Source organism: Haemaphysalis longicornis, unplaced genomic scaffold (assembly GCF_048455015.1).
Source record: "Haemaphysalis longicornis isolate Haplotype H1 unplaced genomic scaffold, Haemaphysalis longicornis Haplotype H1 scaffold_7, whole genome shotgun sequence".
Taxonomy (NCBI): domain Eukaryota; kingdom Metazoa; phylum Arthropoda; class Arachnida; order Ixodida; family Ixodidae; genus Haemaphysalis; species Haemaphysalis longicornis.
This window is the reverse complement of record NW_027526422.1, coordinates 44171124-44194361: the sequence shown is the minus strand read 5'-3', so window position 1 is coordinate 44194361 and position 23238 is coordinate 44171124. Positions and strand designations below refer to the sequence as shown.

Genomic DNA, 23238 nt, shown 5'->3' with positions numbered 1-23238 from the left:
GAAGGCTGGAAAACTTCGATAGATGGCGGTGTTGAACACGCCCCGCACTCTCGCTTTGTCGGGGGCCCCCGCCGCCGTCATCTCTCCGGTCTTTCGCGCGCCCCGCACATCTTCCGGTCACCCGGAGCACGTTCGTACTCGTGTCTTTGGGCGGTACGCTGTGTGCTCGTATTGAGGGCGCCGCGGATTCGCTGAGTGCAGAAGCCATCGTCTGTTTTAAGCTTTGCGAGGACAGCACGAAAAGATAAGAAATGAAGGAAGCTCACATTAACGCGTAAAGCGTGAGACACATGGACGATTGGTGCATGCGATTCGCATGCGACTGATCGTTACGATGGTCGCCACGACTAGTCGTACGCGTGAATTTGAAGCGCTGGACACATGTACCACTAATGCACGCGATTCGCATGCGACTGATCGTTACGATTGATCGTTAGGACCCGTTTTGGCGTCGATCGCTGGTCGGAGGAGGCTCACGACGTGCGACTGGCAAGCCAGATGCAGTCGTGCCGTCGTTGAGATCGTCGTGAGGCCATAGCCAATAGGCCTCCTGCGCTGGAGTTTTGGCGACATGCAGCGCCCCTAGCGGCCAACGCCTCTGGGTAGTACAAAAGCAGACGACCCTCGCCGCCCTCCATGTGTTTTCAATTACAAGCCAGAGTGAAAATTGGTTGTGGCGCTTTGTGGCGAGTTTAAATGACAGCATATTGTATGAAATAGCCCTTAAAGTAGTTGCAGAGGCTAAACAAAAAAAAAAAAAAAAAAAACTCCCACCTCCCCTCACGGCAACCCCTGTGTAGATGCGACGCATAGGCGGAGCGGCGAAGGGACCGCGTTTTATAGCGCGCATAACGTTGAGGGGACTGCGTAAGCCGGTCCCAGTCGATGACGACGTTGGCGTACTTGTAAAGCGGCGTGGACTCTAGGTGTTTGAGCCAAGCGTGGATGTTGCTTCGCCGGAGAACGGCACACCGGTTATATGCGCAGCGCGCCCGAAGGAGAGGAAACCGCGGAAGAGAGAGTACTGCACGTGCGCCGGCCCCAGCGCGTCTGCCGCGGCTATGACGCAACGTGCCGCGGCTATGACGCAACACAATCCAACACAATCCACTTTAATCCAATCCAATCCAAATCCAATCCAACCGAATCCAAGCCAATCCAATCCAATCCAATCGAATCCAATCCAATGCCCCTCGCGAGAGAGTGTTCGCTATCGGAGAGGAGAGGGGGTGAGCGGCGGAGAGCGCAGCTGGCGCGGCGAGGAGAATGGGGGAGGGGTGGACAACGCCGACGACAACGACGACGACGACGCCGGAGGGACAAGGCGAGTGAATCAGATGCTCTGCATCTAATAATATCCGCTAAAAGAAGCCGATTTGTCGGCGTTCTTTTAGCGAGCTTTCGCGATGGTCGCGGCGTGGGACAGTGTCGCCAGGTCGGGTGGTTTAACTGTTTCACGACAGTTACAGTTTTTTCTTCTTGCGTGCGGTCGACAAAGGAAAGTTCACGAGTAGCATAAACACGGAACGCTGCTCATCCTATATCCTGAGGTTGCTTCAGCAAAAGGTTGCTTCAGCGGGAGCATGCAAGCGAACGCAAGAATTGCGCAGCCGACTCAACTGACACTGCTGGCCTGGCACCGCCTTTGAAACGAGTGGAAATTTTGTTTCGTATTTTCGCAAACTAAATGATTCTTGCGTAACGTTTTACGCCGCACGATTTACGAACGGGAGGGTACATGTATACTAGCGAGTAGGTGGGGCAATAGCGCCAAATAAACAAATTAAGTGCTATTAAAGGACGCAAAACATGCACCAAATCACACGCCCGCTGCCTGCAGAGATGTGTACTTCTATAACATCACATAACACAGCCGCATACACGGCGCGGGACCCCGAATATTTACATAAGATCATCACTGACTGTTGGTTTGCTAGTGCAGGGGTCGTCGAATCTGAACGCCGACACGCCAGTTTTGACTTCAAATGGAGTTGGACAGCGAGGCAAGAACAGAGAATTGGCGTCCTCCAGTTGAATTGCACTCCCATCTTCACACTTCGCCAGATTATTGTCAAATATTAGAAATTCGCTAAATTTTTTCTCTTTGCATTCAAAGCCCCCCTCCTCCCCCCCCCCCCCCATCCGATTTGCCGTCCAGCCCTCCACCGTGTCGGCTGCATGTAACTCGGCCGTTGCTGACCCTCATTCTAGGCTATTAAGTGCGAACTGGGAATGTATACTGCAAGAGCGTAATTAAGTAAAGCGAGAGCAAACAAGGAAAGCGAGCGGCCTCTTAGTTCGCCCGACCACTTTGTTTTACGGCCACTAATTTCGGAATCGCAAAACAGATTTCACGCTTCTGACGGTCGCGGCAATTTGTCACTGAGACACGCAACAAAACGGCAAGCTAACGCTGCACCGTGTATTCGTAACGGCGACGCAAACGAGCATTGTTTGATGAAAGTGCACGCATAGTGTGCAGGTACGCAAAAGAGCGGCGCACCGCAGCAGGCGAGCCTGCGGTCCGCCGGACTCGCTGGCTTTTTGATTGATTGTAGGGTTTAACGCGCCGACGCAACGCAGGCGATGAGGCGCGCCGTAGTGGAGGGCTCCGGATTAATTTTGACCACCTGGGGATCTTTAACGTGCGCCGAAATCTCGTACACACGGGCGTTTTTGCTTTTCGCCTCCATCAGAAAAGCGGCCGCCGCGGCCGGGAATCGAACCCGCGACCTCGTGCTCAGCAGCGCAACGCCTTAGCCACTGAGCCACCGCGGCGGGTTCGCTGGCTTTTTAAAGCGCGATCATCACCGATTGCGTCACTCTTCTTGGCTGTTTTTGAGAAGTCTCTGCCACCTAGAGTATTAGTTTAAACTAGAAATTTCACTTAAAATTTCACTTGGTACGACCATCGATCGGTGAACCTGCGAGTAGCAGACGCCGTCACGGTCCCGGCACTTTCGTCGGCGCTGTAAACGTGTTAAGCGCTGCAAAGCTTTTTCCCCTAATGCCAAGTTGATCGCTGAAATAGATCGGACGCGTCGGGGATGAACTGGTGACCACGTCGCAAAATAATCGGGAGCGTCGAGCTCATCTTGCTTCTGTCAACACGGGATCCTATGGGACCCGCGCAGCTTTGTACTACCCGGAAGTACTGCCCGGAAGCCGCTTGCGCAGCGCCCCCTGGGCAGCGCAGGAGGCCTATGAGAGCCCGCTGAGCCCGCAACCGGCTTGCGTTGCTCAGGCGCTCAGGCCGGCTCGGGGAATGGGAACTTTAGGCTTAGCATCTTAGCGGATATTTGATCGCCGCTATCTGTGCAGCTGCGAATGACAATCTGTAACACAACTTTTCACCACACTATCATCCCCTTTCTCGCATGTGGAACTTTATTTAAGCTATAACTGCCGTTTGAGCGATCGGTGACCGAGACATCTGCGTAGCCTGTTTCGATGCTTCCGCGCAGGTATTGCCATCTCTCGGCCGGTCGGCGCACCGCGCGCCGCGGCGACCGGTCAGCGTAGGCTTGCATCGCGGCAGATATCTGATCGCCGCTTTTAAAATAAGCCCTGACAACAATCCCTAGCATAATTTTTCACCACACTAACACCTACTTTCTCGCATGTGGAACTTCATTTTAACGATCAGATTGATTCAGATGAGCAGCGACAAGCGGTTGCTACCGTGGTCTGCGCCGGTTCGAGCCGCTGAGTGTGCCGAGATGGCAGGCGCGGCCGGCGTGTGCGCGGACTGTTTCCGAAGGCAGAAAACGCTTCACGATTGCCTGCTATCCATTTCTTGCGAACAAACGCGCGGAATCTACAAATTCAGCTCAGCGATCGTCGTAGTTGACCATGGAGCAAAAACAGTGGGCGGAGCGACGCCGACGACGCATCGTATGCGCGCATCGGGTCATGTGTCTCAAATTCACGCGTACGACTAGTCGTGGCGACAGTCGTAACGATCAGTCGCATGCGAATCGCGTGCACCAGTCGTTCATGTGTCTCGCGCTTAAGACTTGAAGGTAGCGAAGCTGTGCGCAAACTTCACGACCATCGCGAAGGTTCAAGTCCACGATTGCGGCCGGTTTGCTTCTGCTTCCCTGCCGCAACGACCTTTACTCCATCATTGTTGCTATAAGTGTGGGCTTCTTTCATTTTTTTTTTGAAGGGATAATTATTGGACATAACCTTCGAGGGACGAACGTCATGACGTGTCTTTCTCGTTCCGTGCAAGAGTTGCCACGATTACGCGAACGCTGTAGTCTTTCTCGTTCCGAGTAAGTGCTACCTCGACTACGGCGAACGCTGGAGTTTTTGTTGGCCAGTCTTGGCCAATATCCCTAAGCGGGTATGCGTGGCTTGACAAACGTGCGCCTGGGACGCTGAGCGGCAGTCGCGAGGCAGTACACATGAGCGCTAGGCATTTTCTTAGGTTTGTTAACTGCCGGGCGGTCGCCGCGAGGCCCGCGCTCACGTGCCCGCACTCGGCAATTTCTTGGTATCCTAAACTGCGGACACGAAAAATTACGATTTGCTCAGCAGCTTCACCGCTAAAAAGAGGACAGAAATATCGCTTGGTTGGTTAGCTTCCTAGTTTCCTCGTAATGGCGGCGTTAAAACACCCATGGAGTTAGTTTGGTGTACCAGCCAGGTTTATTTTCACAGGGATGTAAATTATTTAATCGACGAAAGTAGTTCGCAGCCACGCTTACGCGATTACTTCATCTGGTTTCGCAACCGACTACTTGTTTTTTAGAAAAACTCCGCGGACGAATCTATGTTTTGTGACCGGAATGAATATTGCTGTTGGTTTAAAGAGAAAACTCAACGTGTGCATTCCTTCTTGTTTGAAAACCGCAAGCGCAGCGACATCGGAGGTCCTGCCTTGGGGGTAATGTATAGGTTTCAGAGGCACAGGGACATTTAGTGTGGCGCACTAAAACTGCAAAAGCTGTTTCAGAGCTGAAAATTCAGTCGAGCTGAAGTGGTTAAAAGTGTCAGTTGTTGCAGTCGTTACGCGTGATACTTGATTGGCACGCACACCCACAGACAGAGGTGTAACCGCTTACCTCTTTTCAGCTTAGCATTTTACAAAAATTGTATTCCCTCCACGTGCTGCATCTCAAATCTTTTAAGTATACCAAATTATAAGTTAGGCTTAATGAACCCGGGTAAGTTAGCCTTAATGAAATTCGTATAAAAAGCTTGAGTTGCGAGAAAAGCGAAACAGGTCGACCAGTTTGCTGAGCTAATTTGTAGTGAGACCATAAATCCTCGTTGTCAAGCTAGCTTTCTAGCTGGACTCTGTTTGCCTAGCGTGGCTTCAGTTATTTAAAGCACTATAGGACATCAGGAATAACGAGACGGCGTTAGTTCGATGCTCTGTCTATTGCAAACGATGCGTGTTTACCGGTTGCTTTAGAAGCACAGCTAACTTGCAGACTTTCGGCTTGTCTACAGTCGAGCTGGAAGGATTCCCTCCGATAAGCTGAAGCAGGTACCGTATCGGCTGAGAGCAGAACTTAAATTTTTGGCGTTCCTGATATTTTCTGAGTCTCGTGTCCGTGAGCCGTACGATATTCAAAAATATCATCAAATATTATTAGTCCCTTGCTTAAAGAAATGAAAGCCGTTCCACTCAATGTGAAAGCTGTTGGAAGTGCAGAGCAGTGATTCGTCATAATGGGCTGTAGCGCCGTTATCCGCTCACTGCTACCACCCAATGCAATTCAGATTTCCCGCCTTCGCAGTGCTCGCGCGCCCCCTGCCTGAAACTGCGCCCGCGGGAATTCTGTTCTTTTTGTGCTTGCTTTTCCTCCCGCACGTGCCGGCGTTGCTCTGCCACTTTTTTTCGCTTACTATCCTCAAAACCAACCCAACGAGCGTTCCTAACTAAATGACCGCAGGCGCTGCCGGTTAATTACGTATATTTTGCCTCAAATATACCTACAGTTTTCGTTGCGTTAAACAACGGGGAGATGTATGACAAGCGCCTGCGGTTCACGAGTTTCGAACGCTTATGACTATATAAACCGCTTGGCTTTCGAAGCTTCTGGGTTACGCCGCGACGACAGCCGCTACTACGGAACGCCGTGTGGCTCTACCTGGGTCCAGCGAGCGAGCTACGACGACAAGCCAAGCCCCATAAAGTGCTCTGCACTTAAAATGTGGATACTCAACGTCGTGTTGTGGCGTAACGTAGGGGCGTAGAGTGGCGATACTCTACTCTGAATATTGTTACTAGAAGAAGAAGATAACTGGACAGTGGCGCACACCACTATGCAGACTCCTTTCGGAGGAAGAAGTGGTTTGTTTTGTACATAGTCTGGGTGAATTCGGCCGACATATTGTGAATAAAACGCTTTATCTACCATACCGTTGTTCGCCTCGCCTCATTTGCTGCGCCCCCACGTAACAATATCTGGTTATAAGGAGCGACAAATTTGGCTCGCCATTTGGCAGTACAGTGGGAAGTCGTCGAAGCACTCGAATACAGGCCTCAAGCCGCACCAAAGACACAGAGAACGGAGGAAAGTTTGCACTTAGAACAGTAGTTTTGAATTAGCAAGGTGGAGCTCAGTACCCAGACGAGAATTATATATGAAGGCGCGAGGAGTGACGACTATGAACTCTAAAAAAAAAAAAAGAGGGGAAAGAATGCGGAGGAAGCCCTGCTGTCATCAGCGGAGCGCACGCGTCAAATTACGCACGCTACGATCGTCGCGCACACGGAGCAAGCTGCTTCAGGGAACCTTCCGTAGCAAGGCGGCCTTCCTTCGAGCGGACTCGGTGGCGGCGTGTAATGCTGCCAAGACGTGCCCATGAGAGCAAGAAACTGACGCTTCTCCGCGTTCCTTTTTTTCTTCATTCTTTTCGACCATCGCATTTCTTCGCCCATTTTTTTCCGATGGTGTACGTCGAGTGATTCGCCGTCGTAGGTTGGGACGTAGGACGTGAGAGGAAAGGGATCGGTGGTAGTAACCGGGGCTGAGGAGACCGGAGACCATTATCACGGAGGGTTTCGGATGAGCGGGCCCGGCGGAGCGCGGCTCCCGAGCGCCTGTCACTGTTCGCCCGTTTTCCTTGTTTCTTCCTCTTGCTCTGCGGCGTTGGTGTGTCTGAGCGTTGAGCGCGACCTCTGTGCTGAGCCCGTGAACTTTGATAGTTGCGGATCCGTGTTAGTTACACTTTTTGTCCGCTCGGTTCTCCGTGCTCCGGGCTGTCGTTGATGTCGTGATCGATCGCGCCGCGTCGTTTCCTACCAGCACTGCGCTGTCTCTGGTTGTGTGGGTGGCAGTCGTGGCTGCCTTTAGTCGTGCGTTGTTGTGCACCCGTTACAGTCGCCCTCTGTTGCATTGCCGGTGCCCTGCGCATTCCGGTGTTTATGTGAACGGGGGAAGCAATTGCAGAAACTGCAGCGAGAACTTAGCAGGAAATGAGCAACGAATGTATCTGCTGCAGTTAGGGTTCACTAGACGAGCTTTAGAGACTGATGTCTGCGACAGCAACACTGTAGCCCGGAAAGGGCGGAAAATGAAATCAAATGACTGCGTGTAACATGTTTTTGCATTTTAAGGGCCCCTGAAACACTTCTGTCACGGAGCACCTGAAACGCTTTTTGAAACATTGAGTGCGTCCAGTCCGCAGAACAGGGGACGCGAGCCAAATATTGCTGCTCTACGCATATATGATAACATTTTAAACACGATTTAAAAATGTTAAAAAATGTTTGAAAATGTTAAAAAAACACGCTTTAAACGCGCGGAAAAAACTTAAAAATGTATTTCTGCTCTCTCTCACAAAATGCCTTACTTAGATCTTCTCCAACTTCAAATGACGCTCAGCACATATTTCCTTGTGCTTCTTCGCTGTGCTGCCTAAGGCAAACGGCCTTTCGTTCGTTTGATTCACTCCTAGGCCTGATAACGTTTAATTCTAGGCTCGTGCTTTTAAAGAGCGCTCCTGCGGTAGCTTTCGGTCTTTTAGTTGAAGATTAGATGACTTCCATCTTGGACGTTACGTAAACTGTTTTGAAATTAATCGAATACACATTTTGAGGCATGCGAGGTCGAGAAATTTTGGCACCGGTCTACCTACTAGTAAATGTTTAAATTCCGCGTGTATTAGCAGATTCCCAACCTCGCTCATGCTATTGCCGTTGGTTCGTTGTGTTGATTTGTGTTGGGACGAGGGCTGACAAAACGCATACATTTAACTTCATTCGCGCGACGAACACGCGAGTTTCACATGCCGCAGGCCTTATGTGCTCAAAGCCTCGTACATACCTGTAAATGGTTCGCAAGGCGTCTCGGCGTCATGACCGTAACCCGGGGAACTATAATACACTCGACATCCGTTAATACGAAGTCTCCGGGGACCGCAAAACACTCCTAATTAACCGAACTTCCAATTAAACAAAAAGCATAAAAACAGCATCTTTGTTAGTTCGCAACACGTCTACCTTCTTGATTTAGTTCAGAATCTCGATTTTCGTCGCCAACTCGAGCGTACAACGGTTTGCCATGATAGTTGAGACGTCGCTAAAATCGAGGCCTGAAGCGACGACTACACAAATCGCCCAAACGGCGCTGGGCGCAACAAAGGTTGAGGACCTCAAAAGAGAGATATGCGTACGCTGACGCGAAGCTAACCTGGCCCGCCGCTTTACAAAGTGTGCGCTGTTGTGAAACGAAGCTTTTTACCTATACCCCCCAAGGGTTCTGCCGCGACCGTTGGTGTCAACAGAAAAGTCCCGCGAACAAATAAAAGAAGTCACTAGTACCGCCAGGAAGTGAACCTGGTACGAGTAGAGAAACGTAGCGCTAGCCCGTTTTCATACTGGTTGAGCTGCGAGCCCACGTGGAGAAGGGGGAGACAGACGGTGCACTCACCGAGCACATCGGCGGGTTTACCCCCTGCGTCCTCGCTGAATGCCGCATGATAGCGTCACGTGACCTCTCGCGCCTCTGTGCGCTCCGCCCACAGCAGGTGTAGCGGCCGTGTGCGCGCCTTGCTCATGTACTAGGAGTTAGTGAAAATAAAGGAAGCTCACACCAACGCATGGCATGGTTACAGCAGAGACGGAGGAAAAGTGAGATTGTCTATCAGCGGGAGTGCCCTTATTTTAATTTTATTAAAAACGTTTCCACTCATGTGCTTCACCAAAACAGCTCAACCAACCACCATTCATGTATCATGCATTGATTTAACCTCAGTAAGGAATATCTCTTTGAAGTAATAAAGGGTGTTGTTAAGTACATTTCACTTGTCTCAGGTTCCACTCTTTGTAGAATGGAGGCGAAAAGCAAAAACGCCCGTGTGTACGAGATTTCGGCGCACGTTAAAGATTCCCAGGCGGTCAAAATTAATCCGGAGCCCACCACTACGGCGCGCCTCATCGCCTGCGTTGCGTCGGCGCGTTAAACCCTGCAATCAATCAATCAATCACTCTTTGTAAAGCCACGTGTGTGAACTTAAGTGACGTCGCATGGGTAATAATCGTTGTGACGGGGGGGGGGGGGGGGGGGGTGGAGGTCGTTTACAGCTTCCCGTCCCCACCCCCGTCACAGGGCCGATTGGCTCGCATTTTTTATCTTCAAAATATTGAACTTTGCAGAGAAAGGATGGTCACTTCGGCGCTCTTTATTCTAAATGACTTTCAATAAACCGATGTAACGGGTTCTGGCTTCGAATTATCGAGCAATTTCTTTCGTTGGATTGCATGTAAAATTGCCGGGACCAGCAAATCACGTAAAATTAACCGAAAATTCCAATTAAGCGACTTCGAATTATCGAGATCCGACTGTAGTAGCATAAACTTGGCTACAGTGTATAGTGTTTCACCTTAACCGCACTTCGCTGGAGTACGCGACTTCCGTGTAAGCGAGACGTGGCACTGCGTATACGGTGAGCAGGACTCGACGGCGTCTGTATGTCTTTGGACGGAATGGACATCACCCGCAGTGTACGCGCGCTAATGGACAATTGTGATCACTGCAGGGGAAGGAGCGAGAGAGAGGGTTGTCCGCGTGGGCTACCCTTTGCGCGCACGCAGTCCAAAGGCGCGACACAAGAAGACGTAGCTGCGATCTTGTGCTGCCTTGATAGACAGGAGCGTTTCGGGATCGAGGCGCGGTTGTGCTATCGATGTTGATGAAGCTGACAGTTGATGGACTGACGTGCTCCGCAGATGTCTCAGTCTCCGGCACTCGTGCGGTGGGGATCTTCCTGGTACGCTTGTGACTGGCAGAGGCGCGTGCTCTTGTATCTGGGGCTGCGTAGCGGCCACTTAATAATAATCATGCATCTCGCGAAAGTTTTTGCGTCTTGAAACGACGAGAAGAATTATTACGGGCAGAGTTCATCTTCGTTGCAAGGCTTGATCGATTCATGTACGTATGTATGTATGTATTCGTCATGATTTTAAAGCGAAGCTTTAGTGTCCTTACTGATTCCGTTGTATGCCAATACGCCCTACAGGAAAGCCAACTTTCTCGGATGATGATGATGATGATGAATGATAGTGGGTGAAGTGAAAGAAAAAAAATGCTTCCTGTGGCCTGAATCGAACCTGGATCCTTTATGTTATTATGCCGGCGTCTATACGGCTGCTCCATTTCGAGATGGTCGAGGCGAACGCCAAGCAGCAGATACCGAATTCGCGCCGTACACCCCAAACCCAAGCGTTAGGCCTGCGGAGTGCACACCCGAGAGTCGCTGTGGGTATTCTATAAAAGTGGTGCGTACCTCCAGAGTAGCGCATACTCGCAGTTTGGGATCGGCCAACCAAACAATCCCTCGCGAGAAAGCTTCGCGTTAGACTATCGCCGTCGTGAGACGGAGGTGTGCATAATTTTTTTTCCTACCGAAGGACAAAATACATTTCGGGAATTGTTTTGCTCAATTCATATCTGGCCTTGTACTGCCATGCAGCGAAACTGTTCGCGGTTGTGCGACAGCGTAATTATGAAAATGTTGATAGGATTTTAATGATGCTAGATGATCAAAAGTAGTTCATAACACCCCCCCCCATTTCCATCATTTTCTGTCTGTAAAGAGCATCTCGGTGCCCACGCAGGATGCTGTAGTTCAGACGTGCGTAAACGGTCGGCGGCAGTGCGTGGTTAATTAATAGTGGCTGTGCGTGACTCTATAGAACAATATCGTGTTTTCTCAATAAACAACGTAAAATTGTGTCTTCTTGCTTGTAATCAAAGAAATTCAGTATAGCCAACAGAGCTAAGGCTGTTCGCTGCACTATTAGAACCCTGGGGTACTGCTCGAAATCATCGGCTTCACTTTGTTGTTACGTTGTTACAAATCTTAGTAGTACATTTCTTAGCTTTTGCGCCTTGAAGAACGCTCGGCTTTTTGTTAAGACAAAACTGCTGGAAGAGAGGGCTATGTATGGGCATTGTTACATGTTGTAGAATGTTGGCAAGCAATGTATGTCGCGCCTTGTTAACTCGCAAGGTTTATTTTCTCTTTGCGGTAGCTAGAGACAAAAAAAAAAAATCAAGGGAAGGACAGACATAAAGGGACGGTTATTATGTACTTACCCAACCTTTCGTTCTCCTCTTTTTATTTTTGTTTTGTTAAAATTTTGTATTGAGTAAGTATCTAAATGTGTTTCGTAAAGCTCCGCGCGCTAACTTCTTGCGTTAAAAGTAAAAACGATAATGGCCCGTCAGAGTCAAGTAACGGGCGGGGGAGATTCCGCAATTGCTCATTTCTTTATTTCTTTTTCTGAAGATGGAATGCAAGCACTGTGATATATATGTAAAAAAATCTTGACCGTTGTGAAGACCCCTGCAAATTGGGAGAAAAAGATTTCTTTAAAATATTGTAACGTAGTATTTTTGTTTACATTCTGCCGCTACTGTAGCATGAAGATCGGAAGGAAGAAGTCGAGACGTCGAAGAAGTTTTAAGGTTAACTTGTTTACTTTACGGATGACATTTAGCACATACAAACTTGAAACAATTACACTTATTACATAGATGAGAAAGGCAGTCAAAAGATTCAGAGTACTTAACGAAACATGGTTGGCGGGCGAAGGGCTCCCGGCGTCTGGCCCCGACGATCGGCAGCAAGCGGCTCTCCTGGTGCTGCTCGCCCTCTCCCGCTCAATAGCCAGAGGGGCCGCGTTATATTTGCCTTGGGGGGACGCATTGGGGGAAAAAGCGCATCCTAGCGTGTGCGGACTACCGGGAGCAAGTCTAAGGCACATCCGCAGCCAATCAGGAGGACGCTTCTTAGCTCCAATCAGACATGTTCCCGCCAAAGTGAAACGGAAAAGATCACACACAGAAGACACAAAGTTCTAACTCGAAGGCGCCCGTCTCTGGCAAAAGAATTACTGGTGAGAATAAAGTAAAGGTATACAAACTCGAAAAGGAGAAAAGAGAGGCGGCCGTTTGGACGAGACCGGAGGCCGGAGAACATAGCGGCCCGCGTAGGCGCGCAACGGGGGTCGGAGACGCCAGTGTGTGCCGTAACACAAGACGCGTGGATGGTCCCTCTCGAGGGCCGCGTCTCTCGGGTCGGCCGACGGGCCGACACACACACTCCGCCTGCGTTTCTTAGAAAAGCTGGGCCTCGGTGGCCGAAGAGGTTTGCCAAAAAATATAAAAAGCAAACGGGATGGGGGGCTTCGCGACAATATATTTCACAGCGCTAGCACAGCGCTAGCTAGAAAAGAAATGAGGAGAATAGACAATTGCGGAATCTTTCCCGCCCGTTGCTTTACTCTGACGGGCCCCAACACTGCCCTGGCTTAATTATCTGGGACCGAACCTTCGGTTATCTAACCGCTATAATAACTAATTACATTCGCTTCATCGAGCGTCACGCGTTTCTAGACCCGCCAGACTCCGACAGGATGACGGAGAACATCGCCCGGATGATCCCAGCCCCGCATCCTCTGAATTTCGCCCGCCTATTTTACCTTTGAACTTGCTTCATCGGCAGCGACGTCCGAACTTCGCCCCGAAATAGAGCTGCAGCGACAGCGGTTAACGAATCGCTCGGCGGGAATCTGAACCCTAATAGCGTCGTCGTCGCTCGTAGGCGTACCTACAAAGCCGGCGCCCCCCCCTTCGTTTAATTAATGCACTCGGCGTTTAATACATGTCGGGGCCTTTGTCGGTTGCGATATGGCATACGCAGCGCACGCGGCCGCCAACACGAGTGAATGCCTACGGCGTCCATGCAGTCTATAGCGACTGCACGAAGATTAGGGGCCCCGGTTTGATGACATGTGTATGGACGAAATGAGGCAGTCCACGCGCAAGTTGGCGCTGTTTATGACCAGAGAATGAACGACTCCCCCATCGTATTTCACGTTTCCTTATCGCTCTGTTCGGTGGCCCCCCTAGCTCTACTTGCAGTTCCCCCGTCCTCCTTCACGTCCAACTCTCGCTTCACCTCCATAATTGCGTGCGCTGCAGTGCAAGCAGCAGCCGGGGGCGGAGATCCTTTGAACTTTTAGCGGGGTTGCCCGGGCTTTCTGTTCACGATTATTGGAAGACGGCTGTTTCTTTTCTTCTTTTTTTTTTTGTGCGTACAGCACCTACCCCTATCGAATTGTGACTACACTTAGTGTGTTTAACGCATTGCATGGTTTCTTTCGTCGAGAATATCATCAGTGGCATCACTGCGCCTTGATTCTGACTGCTGTTTCATGTTGGAAGACGTTGGTTGCCCGTTCGGCGCCCATTGCTGTCGTTTCGTCGGTCACGAAACACCTGTAGCATTTCCTGATAACCTGGCGTAGTGAACAATTTGCGCGGTACTTGCACTGCCCTGTTCGTGCGTACACTTGCGCGCGTGTAATGGGCATCGATCGGAAGTGTGTGACGGGCTGTCGAGACATTTTCACCATTTTCGCCTGCGACGTAACCAGCCAAGCGTCCTGGTATACTGACATCTGCCAACATTTGTCGTTCGATTCTCTCTCTCTCTCTCTCTCTATATATCTATATATCTATATATATATATATATATATATATATATATATATATATATATATATATATATATATATATATCAGTAGCGGTCCCAGAGATCGGTTTTGGGGGGGGGGCGATTTTTTTTTTGGGGGGGGGGGCGAGGTGAATAAAGAATCACTCCCCTCCTTGCGCCAATTCTGCGGAGGTGGTGATAACCATGGAGCCGTGTGCACGTATGCGGTGCAACCCGCTGGGATTTAACTTCGCGCAAGTGGAATGCTTAAAAAAATAAAAATAACAAACTGAGAACCTCTTTGGGGGGGGGGGGGCGAAGGGACCGCCACTGATATATATATATATATATATATATATATATATATATATATATATATATATATATATATATATATATATATATATATATATATATATATATATATTGTAGAACAGAGACGTACGGGACGAGGGATTCCGTAAGGACACATATCAAAGTTGCAGTCCTTATTGCCAGTGCTGTTTGGCGTTTTAACGGTGTTTTATAGTGCCGAATGAGGTCAGATTGCATTTTTTTTGCAGGAATAAATAATTGAAAATTCAAGTCGAGAAAAAATGCGCCGTTTTTTCCGGAAGCGGGAATCGAACCCACAACCTCCGCATAACGCGTGCGGTGCTCTACCATTGAGCTAGTTCCGCGGCGACTCCCTTCTCGACTATACGGCGGGGTTTTGTATTTACGACTGCTCAGAGCCCGGTCAACTAGCGCCGCCCCTCGACTACCACGGGAAGACGTAGAACGTCTTTTCCCAGCGGCCGCACGTAAGACGTGGTCGGAAGTCGGGGATAGCCAAATGCATTTCAGACTGCTGAAGCCAGAACCCTCGTAATGCATTTTGTAGAACAGAGACGTACGGGACGAGGGATTCCGTAAGGACACATATCAAAGTTGCAGTCCTTATTGCCAGTGCTGTTTGGCGTTTTAACGGTGTTTTATAGTGCCGAATGAGGTCAGATTGCATTTTTTTTTTTTTGCAGGAATAAATAATTGAAAATTCAAGTCGAGAAAAAATGCGCCGTTTTTTCCGGAAGCGGGAATCGAACCCACAAAAATGGAAAAAACGGCGCATTTTTTCTCGACTTGAATTTTCAATTATTTATTCCTGCAAAAAAAAATGCAATCTGACCTCATTCGGCACTATAAAACACCGTTAAAACGCCAAACAGCACTGGCAATAAGGACTGCAACTTTGATATATATATATATATATATATATATATATATATATATATATATATATATATAGGTGCACCTACAGGAAAGCAAGTTCTCTTTGCTGAAACGTAGGCCACAATCGTGCTTTTACCTTGTTCGAAGTTTTTCTTCTCTTATATATATATATATATACAGTAATACCTCGTTAACTCGAAGTAGTAAAACCCAGAAAATATTTCGAGATAAGCGGATTTTCGAGGTAACCAAAGTTGCGCGAATTGCCAAGAAATATCGAGTTCTGTGCAAAAAAGCCGTTACTACTTACCAGCTCTTCAACAGCAGCTTCCAGTCTTGCTTTCCATAAAGATTTGAAAGAGAAAAAAAAAACATACAAGACATGTTCTCCGGCTGGGTTTTGTGGCACTGCAATTTTGCTTAGCAGAAAAGAACTGCGTAATGCCTCTCTTCGTCGCGGTCGCACTCGGGCCTAGTAAGGAGTCCTCTAGCTGCAAGCTTGACGCATTGCTTGAGCCGATCTTCCCCGGCGCTGCACTCAACCTTATTTCGCAGCTAGCGCAGCAAATTCCTCGTTTCGGCAGATGTCGGCGCCTCTCGAGGAGGTTCGTCGTCGTCGCCCCCGTCTTCGCCGTCCGCTCCGTTTGTTGCAATTTCAACTTTCTCGGCGTCCGTAAGTTCTCCTGTCACGGGACCATCCTGCTGTGCCTGCTGTACTTCTGCGCAAGTCTCTAACGTCACATGACGTGCCACAGGTTTGCGTGACGAACTTGATATGCCTCTAGGCTCAGACTTCACATTCGGGGAAATCATCGGCTTTGTGGTAGGTGCAGCTAAACGAAAAAAAAAAAATACAGGGGCTTAGGCTTGGCAGCATCGCGCGAATCTTGTGAAACGATCCGCGGCGGCGAAATTTTCGTTCCACTCTCAGTTAAGATTTCGAGATATCCGCAGTTTGGCCCGAAAATACTTCGAATTAAAGGGTAACATATGCATGAGGAGTATAGGAAATGGTTGGGTGCCGCGGAAAATTTTGACTTAGCCGATTTTTCGAGATATGCGAGTTCGAGTTAACGATCTAAGTCAAACTGTATATATATATATATATATATATATATATATATATATATATATATATATATATATATATATATATATATATATATATATATATATATATATATATATATATATATATATATATATATATATATATATATATATATAATCGGGACCGATGAGGCTTGCTTGCCCTAGCCCACCTGTCTCTCACCGTCGGCTTGTGTAAAAAAAAAATGTGTGCCGCGTGTCATCGGAAAAAAAGTATTTCTTTTTTGCGCCAACTTTATTTCGCCTTTTCTAAGGCCAGCAGCGCGTGAACTTTCCGCATCGTGTTGATAGAGGACGTGGGGCTGAAGCTTCGAAGGGGACTATTTCGTATATCGCAGTGCTGCGCTCCGCAAGCGGAGTTGTCTATTTGTCCTGTCGTCCTATCCTATCGATTGTCCCGTCGTCCTCTTCGTCGTTGTGTGCTTTCCGCTCAAACTTTTTAAAGAGCGATAATTCCGAAATGTGTGTGTTTTTCTGCAAGTCACGGGTTATTTAAGTCCTTCTACAGCACCAGTTTTGGCTTATTCTTCTCATTCTTCTAGTTCTAGTTCTTATAAGCACCAGCTTTGGAGTTGTGGCTCTGAAAAAACACGGGTGTGTGCCCGAACGCAGGAACTAAACATCTACTGGGCGTACAAGGTAGGCACATAAGGTAACCTCGGTTCCTGAGGACCGCGTTGTCAGGCCGGTGCACACAACTAAGCGCCGAACTAAAACCTGGGGGAGGTGAATTCAAGGGAAGAAGCGGACGCTCCCCTAATCGAATGGAGAGGCGCACCCTTGCCGTGTGTGTGCCAACGGAGGAAGAGCAGCCGAACCGCGGGCTTTCTCCGGCCGGCCGTCGTGTCGCGCCGCTACACGAGGCCTGGAAAAAGCCTTTCGATGTATGGGGCGCGCCGCTGTCTTGTTAGCCTCGCTTTAGGCTAAAAGGGGCCCGATATGGGGCGAAGACGAGAGCCGTGGCGCGTGTCCGGGCAAGGGGCGACCGGCTGAAAGTGATAAAGGGAGTTCGGTTTCGGCCCGACGGAGGAGGAGGAATGGACCGTTTCTTCACATCTCGCGCCGGTCTAAGGCCGCTTCCTCGCTTCAGTTTCCCGACACGCCTGCCGGCAGGCTTTGCGATTGGGGCTTTTCTTGATTTTTGCCTCGCAATATTCGGTTTTCGTTCGTGCCGTCCGTTATTGTTTCTCTCTTCCATCTTTTTTCGTAGTTTCTTTTTTCTTTTTTTTTTTCACCCGGTATATATGGCTCAGGCGCTTCTTGCACACGGCAAAATGTTACAACGGCCGGAATAAAAATCTAAGGGATTTAATTATCGTGGTTTTTTTTTTATCTTTCTCGTAACAACGGTTCGCAATTTTTTTTTTTCGTTTGTTTCTAAGGTGTGCGAAGAGGTCTGGCACGGAGAGAATATGAAGAAAAGGCAAGAATGAGAAACGCGGCAACGCTTTCGCTCCTCTTAGGCTGTCATTAATATTTATCCCTCGTCTTGGCGAGCGTGAGCTGTGTGCGACCGCCCTGTCCGCCGCTTTCAGCTCCCCCTTGTGCCATTCATTGCGATGCAGCTTTCCTCTACAAGGTGAACAAACTTGCTGGAAATTTGCGAAGAACCGAGAGATTGTCCGTTCTTGCTCGCGCTTTCTTTGTCTCCATCTTCTTCTTCTTCTTCTTCTCCTGGGAGTTGTAGATCACTATTTCTTGCTCGTCCCGTCTCTCTCTTGGAGCTCCGAGTGCAGTTGTAGATTTAGGGGAGGGTAGGTCGGCGATTCTGACGTTCTTCCAACGAGCCCACAAAAAAAAAAAAAAAGCAAGGGAAGAAACTTGTGGACGACAGATGTTATCGCGAGTTAGAAAAAAAAAAAAAACAGAAATACAGGGCAAATCAGAAGGAAAAGAGTTATATGCGGTGCACTGCGGGTGTTATCCGGCCACGCGAACGAGACCTCGGGGCACATTGTCGCTTTATTTCGTGAAAAACGTCTCGGGTGTCCCTGGAGCCTCGTTCCACGAGCATAACGCCTTCCCCTGCTCCCCACGCTGTTTTTTTTTTTTTTCTCTCTCTCCTGTTTACTTATTCACCTACGAGCGGAGCGTCCTTCGCCATCTCTCCCTACCTCACTGCATCCCATCTCTGCCGTGTAACCCGTGCTCTAACGGGCAACAACTTCCCAACAACTTGACGTCATGTGCACGCCTCTGTGCTTCCCTTTATCCCTTCAACGACAACGCGCCGGTTTTTCGTCGCTATATTTCAGCGGCGCTATGTAGGGCCGCGTAGATTGGCCGACAGGAAAGTGGATACTGGGACTGAAAAAGAGCCGTAGTTGACTCTTCTTCTTTCTTTTTTTTCTGCTGCGCCACGAACGCTTTGTTTGGGTACCGCGCTGTTAGCGCAGAGCCGAGACGTGTTGCTGAAAACGGCACCATTGAGAAGAGACGGGACTCAGACGTGACGTCGGCAGCGACGCCATTGTGGGTGCTTTTAACGAGTTTATCGCGCCTGTCGAGGTCGTTGAGGCCGGGCCGCAGCACGCCTACGCGAAGTACAAAGCGAGCCGAAGAGGAAACGAAACGTTGCTACTATGACTCGCTGCGAACTGTTGCTTCTGCATTCATTCCGGGCACTAAAGAGACGGGACCTTATACCGACGGCAGTTGATTAAATTGTCTACCCAAGCCGTCTGCAATGGTTCTTTCGTGCCTCTGATTTAGGTCGTAGCTTTGTTCCGACAGGCCTCTAAAAACTCCTTTGTGGTGCGGCAGTGGCAGAGCGCACATTGCCCGCACGGTAAAGCGACTGCGGGGGGTTGACGGAGCGCTCTGGGCAGCTTACTCAAGGTCAATTTACATCGTCCTTGAAGACTTGGTAAAAAAAAAACGGTTAAAAATCAATTTCCAGTGGCATAAATTTTTAGCGTCTGATTGAAGTGAGACCTCGGGATGAGGAGCGAAGATTTTGTGCGCATGCGTGCGGGGTGTTCGTGCGTGTGCGTGGGTGTGCGCGCGTGATTTCTTTTCCTGTTGCTCGAGTGCTGAGGGGTCCTTGGCTGTATAATTTCTGATTTTGTATGCTTTTTTTAACATTCACTTCCCATTCAACAATGTGCGCCGGGAAGTGAAGGAAATTTAAATAAATAAATAGATTAGGCGGAAATGCCGTATTTACTCGCGTAATGATCGCACTTTTTTTTTTCGAAAAATTTGATGCAAATTTAGGGGTGCGTTCATTACGCAGGGTAGATCTTTCCGGAAAGCCTTTTGAGCACAGAAAACGCAAGCAATTTGCGGGTGACATTTTTTGCGATACGCCTCATGAACATAACAAAAAAATAATAAATAAAAACATAATAAAAACTCTGCACGCCGCCGCTAGCCGCTTTGAAAAGTGACGAATTACGAGTCTGCTGAATTACGAGTCTGCTGCGAGGTGACAACAGTTCGACCAATAAGAGGCCGCCACTGTCACTCACAGTGCGCGATATCAAAACAGACATGGCTGCTGACGCAGCAACCTGAGCGCGTTTGTAACTTTGTCTTGTGAGTACATTAAGTGCATTTAGTGAGAGTTTCTTCTTAATCAATATTGAACGCATGCTTGCCGATATGGCGTATATCGGCAAGTCTGCCGCAATAACGTAGCCATGTCATCTTTGAAATGGAAGGAAACAAAGGTTACCTGCGACCAGCATAAGCTAGACTTGGCACACATACGACATTTTACTGCGGCAAGTTCAGGGTACGTTCATTGCGCGAGAAAAAATCGAACTTTGGCGACAAGCTCAAGGGGTGCGATCATTATGCGAGTAAATACGGCACTTTTCTTCGCCCCAGCTCACCCGTGAAACGCCCTTGAAATTTGCATTTCTTGGGCTAGAGCGGTTGCCGCGACTCGCGGAAGGCCACCCACAACAGCATATTCCCCTCCAATAAATATTTATCTCCTCGTCCTCGTCCTCCTCCTCCTCCCCGAATTTTCTTACATTAATTTGCGTATCCGGAATATTAATAAGCAAGGTGCCAAGATTCTGCGCCTGCGCTATATTTAAATGCTCGGGTCGTGCCTGGTACGCGACAGGACCTTCCGTTAAGAGGCGGGCGCACACCAGCCGTTCGCAAAACGTTTCCTCGTGCCGTTTTCTTGTCATTCCTCGGAACAAGCCAGGGGAGAGCGTTTCCAGTGAAACATCGGAAACCGTGTGACGGGCGTCATTTTTTATCCCATCGTAACGGGAAAGGAGTGGAGGACAGGAATAATCGAAATGCGAACCGTGGCGCGAAACAAGCGGACCGCTTGACTCGCGGGGGCAGCGCGCGGTACACGAGCCATTAGTCTCTTCCGGCCCGACACGCAAACGGCACACGTGGGGGCGGCTTTTTCAAATGTTTCGCTCTTGCGTTTGCATTGAATCCGCGTGACGTCTGGTGCGGCTTCGATCGACGAAGCCTCAGCTTCGTTCCGGCTTATTTTTCGTCACTGCACACTTTCCTTTCCCAGATTTTCTTTTTTTGCGCTACGTTTCTTCGCTTATAGAGATAATTTATAACAGTTTCCTGCTTTTTTTTCTTTCTTAGCGCCTCGTGGAGGTGCAGGCTTCTCTTAGGTATGTTTTTCCCTCACCTGAGCATATCGCTTTAATCTTGCGTGCATCACTTTAGGCGCGAATTTTGTTTTATTATTATTTTTTGTATAATCATCGTCACGTGTTTTGTGCGCTTTGCCGGGAAACAAGCGTGCACGACCGTCCATCTCGTGTGTTACGTTCGGCGCGCTAGATTTTTCTCTTCTTTTACAATTTTTTGTTTCTCTTCCTGACCCCGAATTCCGCCACGCCCTTTTTACCCTAATCAGCTCGGCCGTTTCCTTCGCCGCGCACTTACCGTCACTTCCCTGCGAGCCCGAAATCGCCGAGCATGCCATCGCAAGGCGCGCCGGGCAACGCGTTAATTAGCTCGCTGCTCCCGATGCCGTTTTATCATGCCGCTGCCGGAAACTCACCCGCCACGTTAGGGAGAGAGATTCGGAGGGGATAAAATTGTAGTAAGGAAAAGAGCTGGGAGTTTTCCGGCTTTATGTGGGTCTCTGTTCTGTGAGCCATGTGCGAAACCGATTGTGCCGACGTGGCGCGTTTTTGATTTCGATCTGTCGTTCGGCGTGCCCCAAGGTTTTGTCCTGTCTTCATTGTTGTTCTCCCCTCCCCCCCCCCCTTTTTTTTTTGTGATGTCTTTGAACAGAGGCATATGGAACGTGCCGTTCGTGAACGGGGCGTACCTGATCAATGGCTCGCTGGTGAGGTCGCCCGAGAAGTTCCCATCGTTCATCAACGGCCTCCTGGACCCCGACATGGCCTTCTGCAAGAACATGCGGGACAAGGTGGGGGAGGGCATTCTTGCGTTTTTTTTGTTTTCACTTTTTTTTTGTCCTTTTTATAGATGGTTGCTTGCGTCTCACTCTCGTTTTACCTTTCTTGGGCGTGCTTATGGTCGGTCAAGCAGCCTTCCTTGATGTGTTTTCGACTGGAAGAAAGAAAAAAAGAAGGAACTGGTGGTGCTCGATGGGCAAGATATTGTCAATAAGGGTCAAGTGAGAGGCGAGAAGAACTACTAAGGCTTCCGTTGCTTTTTTGAGGATGGCCTCGCGCTTTGCTGTTGTCGAACAGAGCTTGTGTACACGGCGCGTTTACCTCAAACGTAAATTAAAAACTGCGCGAATTGAGACGACCACAAAAATGAAGGTACACAAGGACGGGCTTTCATTACACACAAGCTCACACATGAATACAGGCCGAACGTCTCCACGTTTCACATCGTTTTATTCAACTTGAGCGTGCCTTAAAATGAGAAAAGGTGAAATTAGCTAGAAACGAACTAACTGGTAACAAAGCATGGTTGTGTGGACCATCACACTATTTTTACTTTTTGCTTAATTAGGTGAGATAATGTAGCCTAACCAGGTAATTTCTGGGAGATCGAGTAGTTAAACGTTTAGCACGCAACTCTAGCAGCGATGTTTTTGTCATCGAACTGGAGAGCATACAGCAATGTGCAACAGAAATTTTCTACGAAAGCTCCGTGTGCAGGGGTGAATTCGCGGCGCTCGCACGAAACTGAAAAAAATTTCATGCGCCTTCTTCCCTGCACTTGAAGCCGGAAGAGGCAAGCATTTGTGCCGCTAGGTTCGCATAATGCCTCACCCTTGCTCCCCTCATGCTCTTCCCCTCCATGTCTTCCTATTCATCTCCTTCAGTCCCTCTTTCCTCCATTTGCTATCTCTGGCTCACTTCCTTCTTTCCCCTTTCCTTGCGACCCTCCTACACTTCCCCACCCTTACCCACTCTCCCACCAAAACCTCTCTCCCTCGCGCTCTACTCATCTCCCCTCTTTCTCCTCGCCTTACCGCCCCGTCTCCTTTCCCCAACCCTCTCGATCTCTGCTCACACCCCCCTCCCCTTAACCTTAGCCGTCCGTCTCTTCCCCTTATCCCAACCCTGTCTCAAGCCTACTCTCTCCGCGACCTGCATCTCCTCGGGCTCTACTCCGACTCCTTCTCCCTTCTAGTAAAGTTTGGTTCGTTGAACAAGGTGGGTTGGTGTCGTCGTGGAAGGTGGTGAAGGACCCGATGACGGGACGAGGCAAGTAGATGATGAAGAAAAAGAAGTCTATTTACACTTATTTACACAGACGATGAAGCGTACATAAGACAAAATGAAAACTGGATTACAATTAAGAGGCGCCGCAGCGCACAAGGGGTGTATCGCGGCACGATCCCTGGTGGGGGCCCGGAGGCCAAAAAGGTGCCAAACCGCCGCACGGTTGGCTGAAAGGTGCGTGGGGTTCTGGCGCCCAGAAACCGCCACGGGAGCGAGTCTTCGTGCGACCGCTCGCAGTCGCAGCTCTCGACGAACTCCTTGAAACATGCGCGAGCAGGGCGCAAGCAAAGCCGCCTCCCCACAGCA

At 49.2% G+C, this 23238-nt stretch overlaps 1 protein-coding gene across 2 annotated transcripts in view; it reads left to right on the top strand.

The window, feature by feature from the left end:
• The window catches only part of Plod (procollagen lysyl hydroxylase), a 152119-nt gene that overhangs the window by 121327 nt on the left and 7554 nt on the right, over positions 1-23238 (top strand). For both annotated transcript variants that reach the window (XM_077677024.1, XM_077677025.1), the window contains one exon: positions 21518-21656. In XM_077677024.1, the coding sequence (XP_077533150.1) occupies positions 21518-21656 (139 nt within the window). The remainder of the gene's footprint in view (positions 1-21517; positions 21657-23238) is intronic.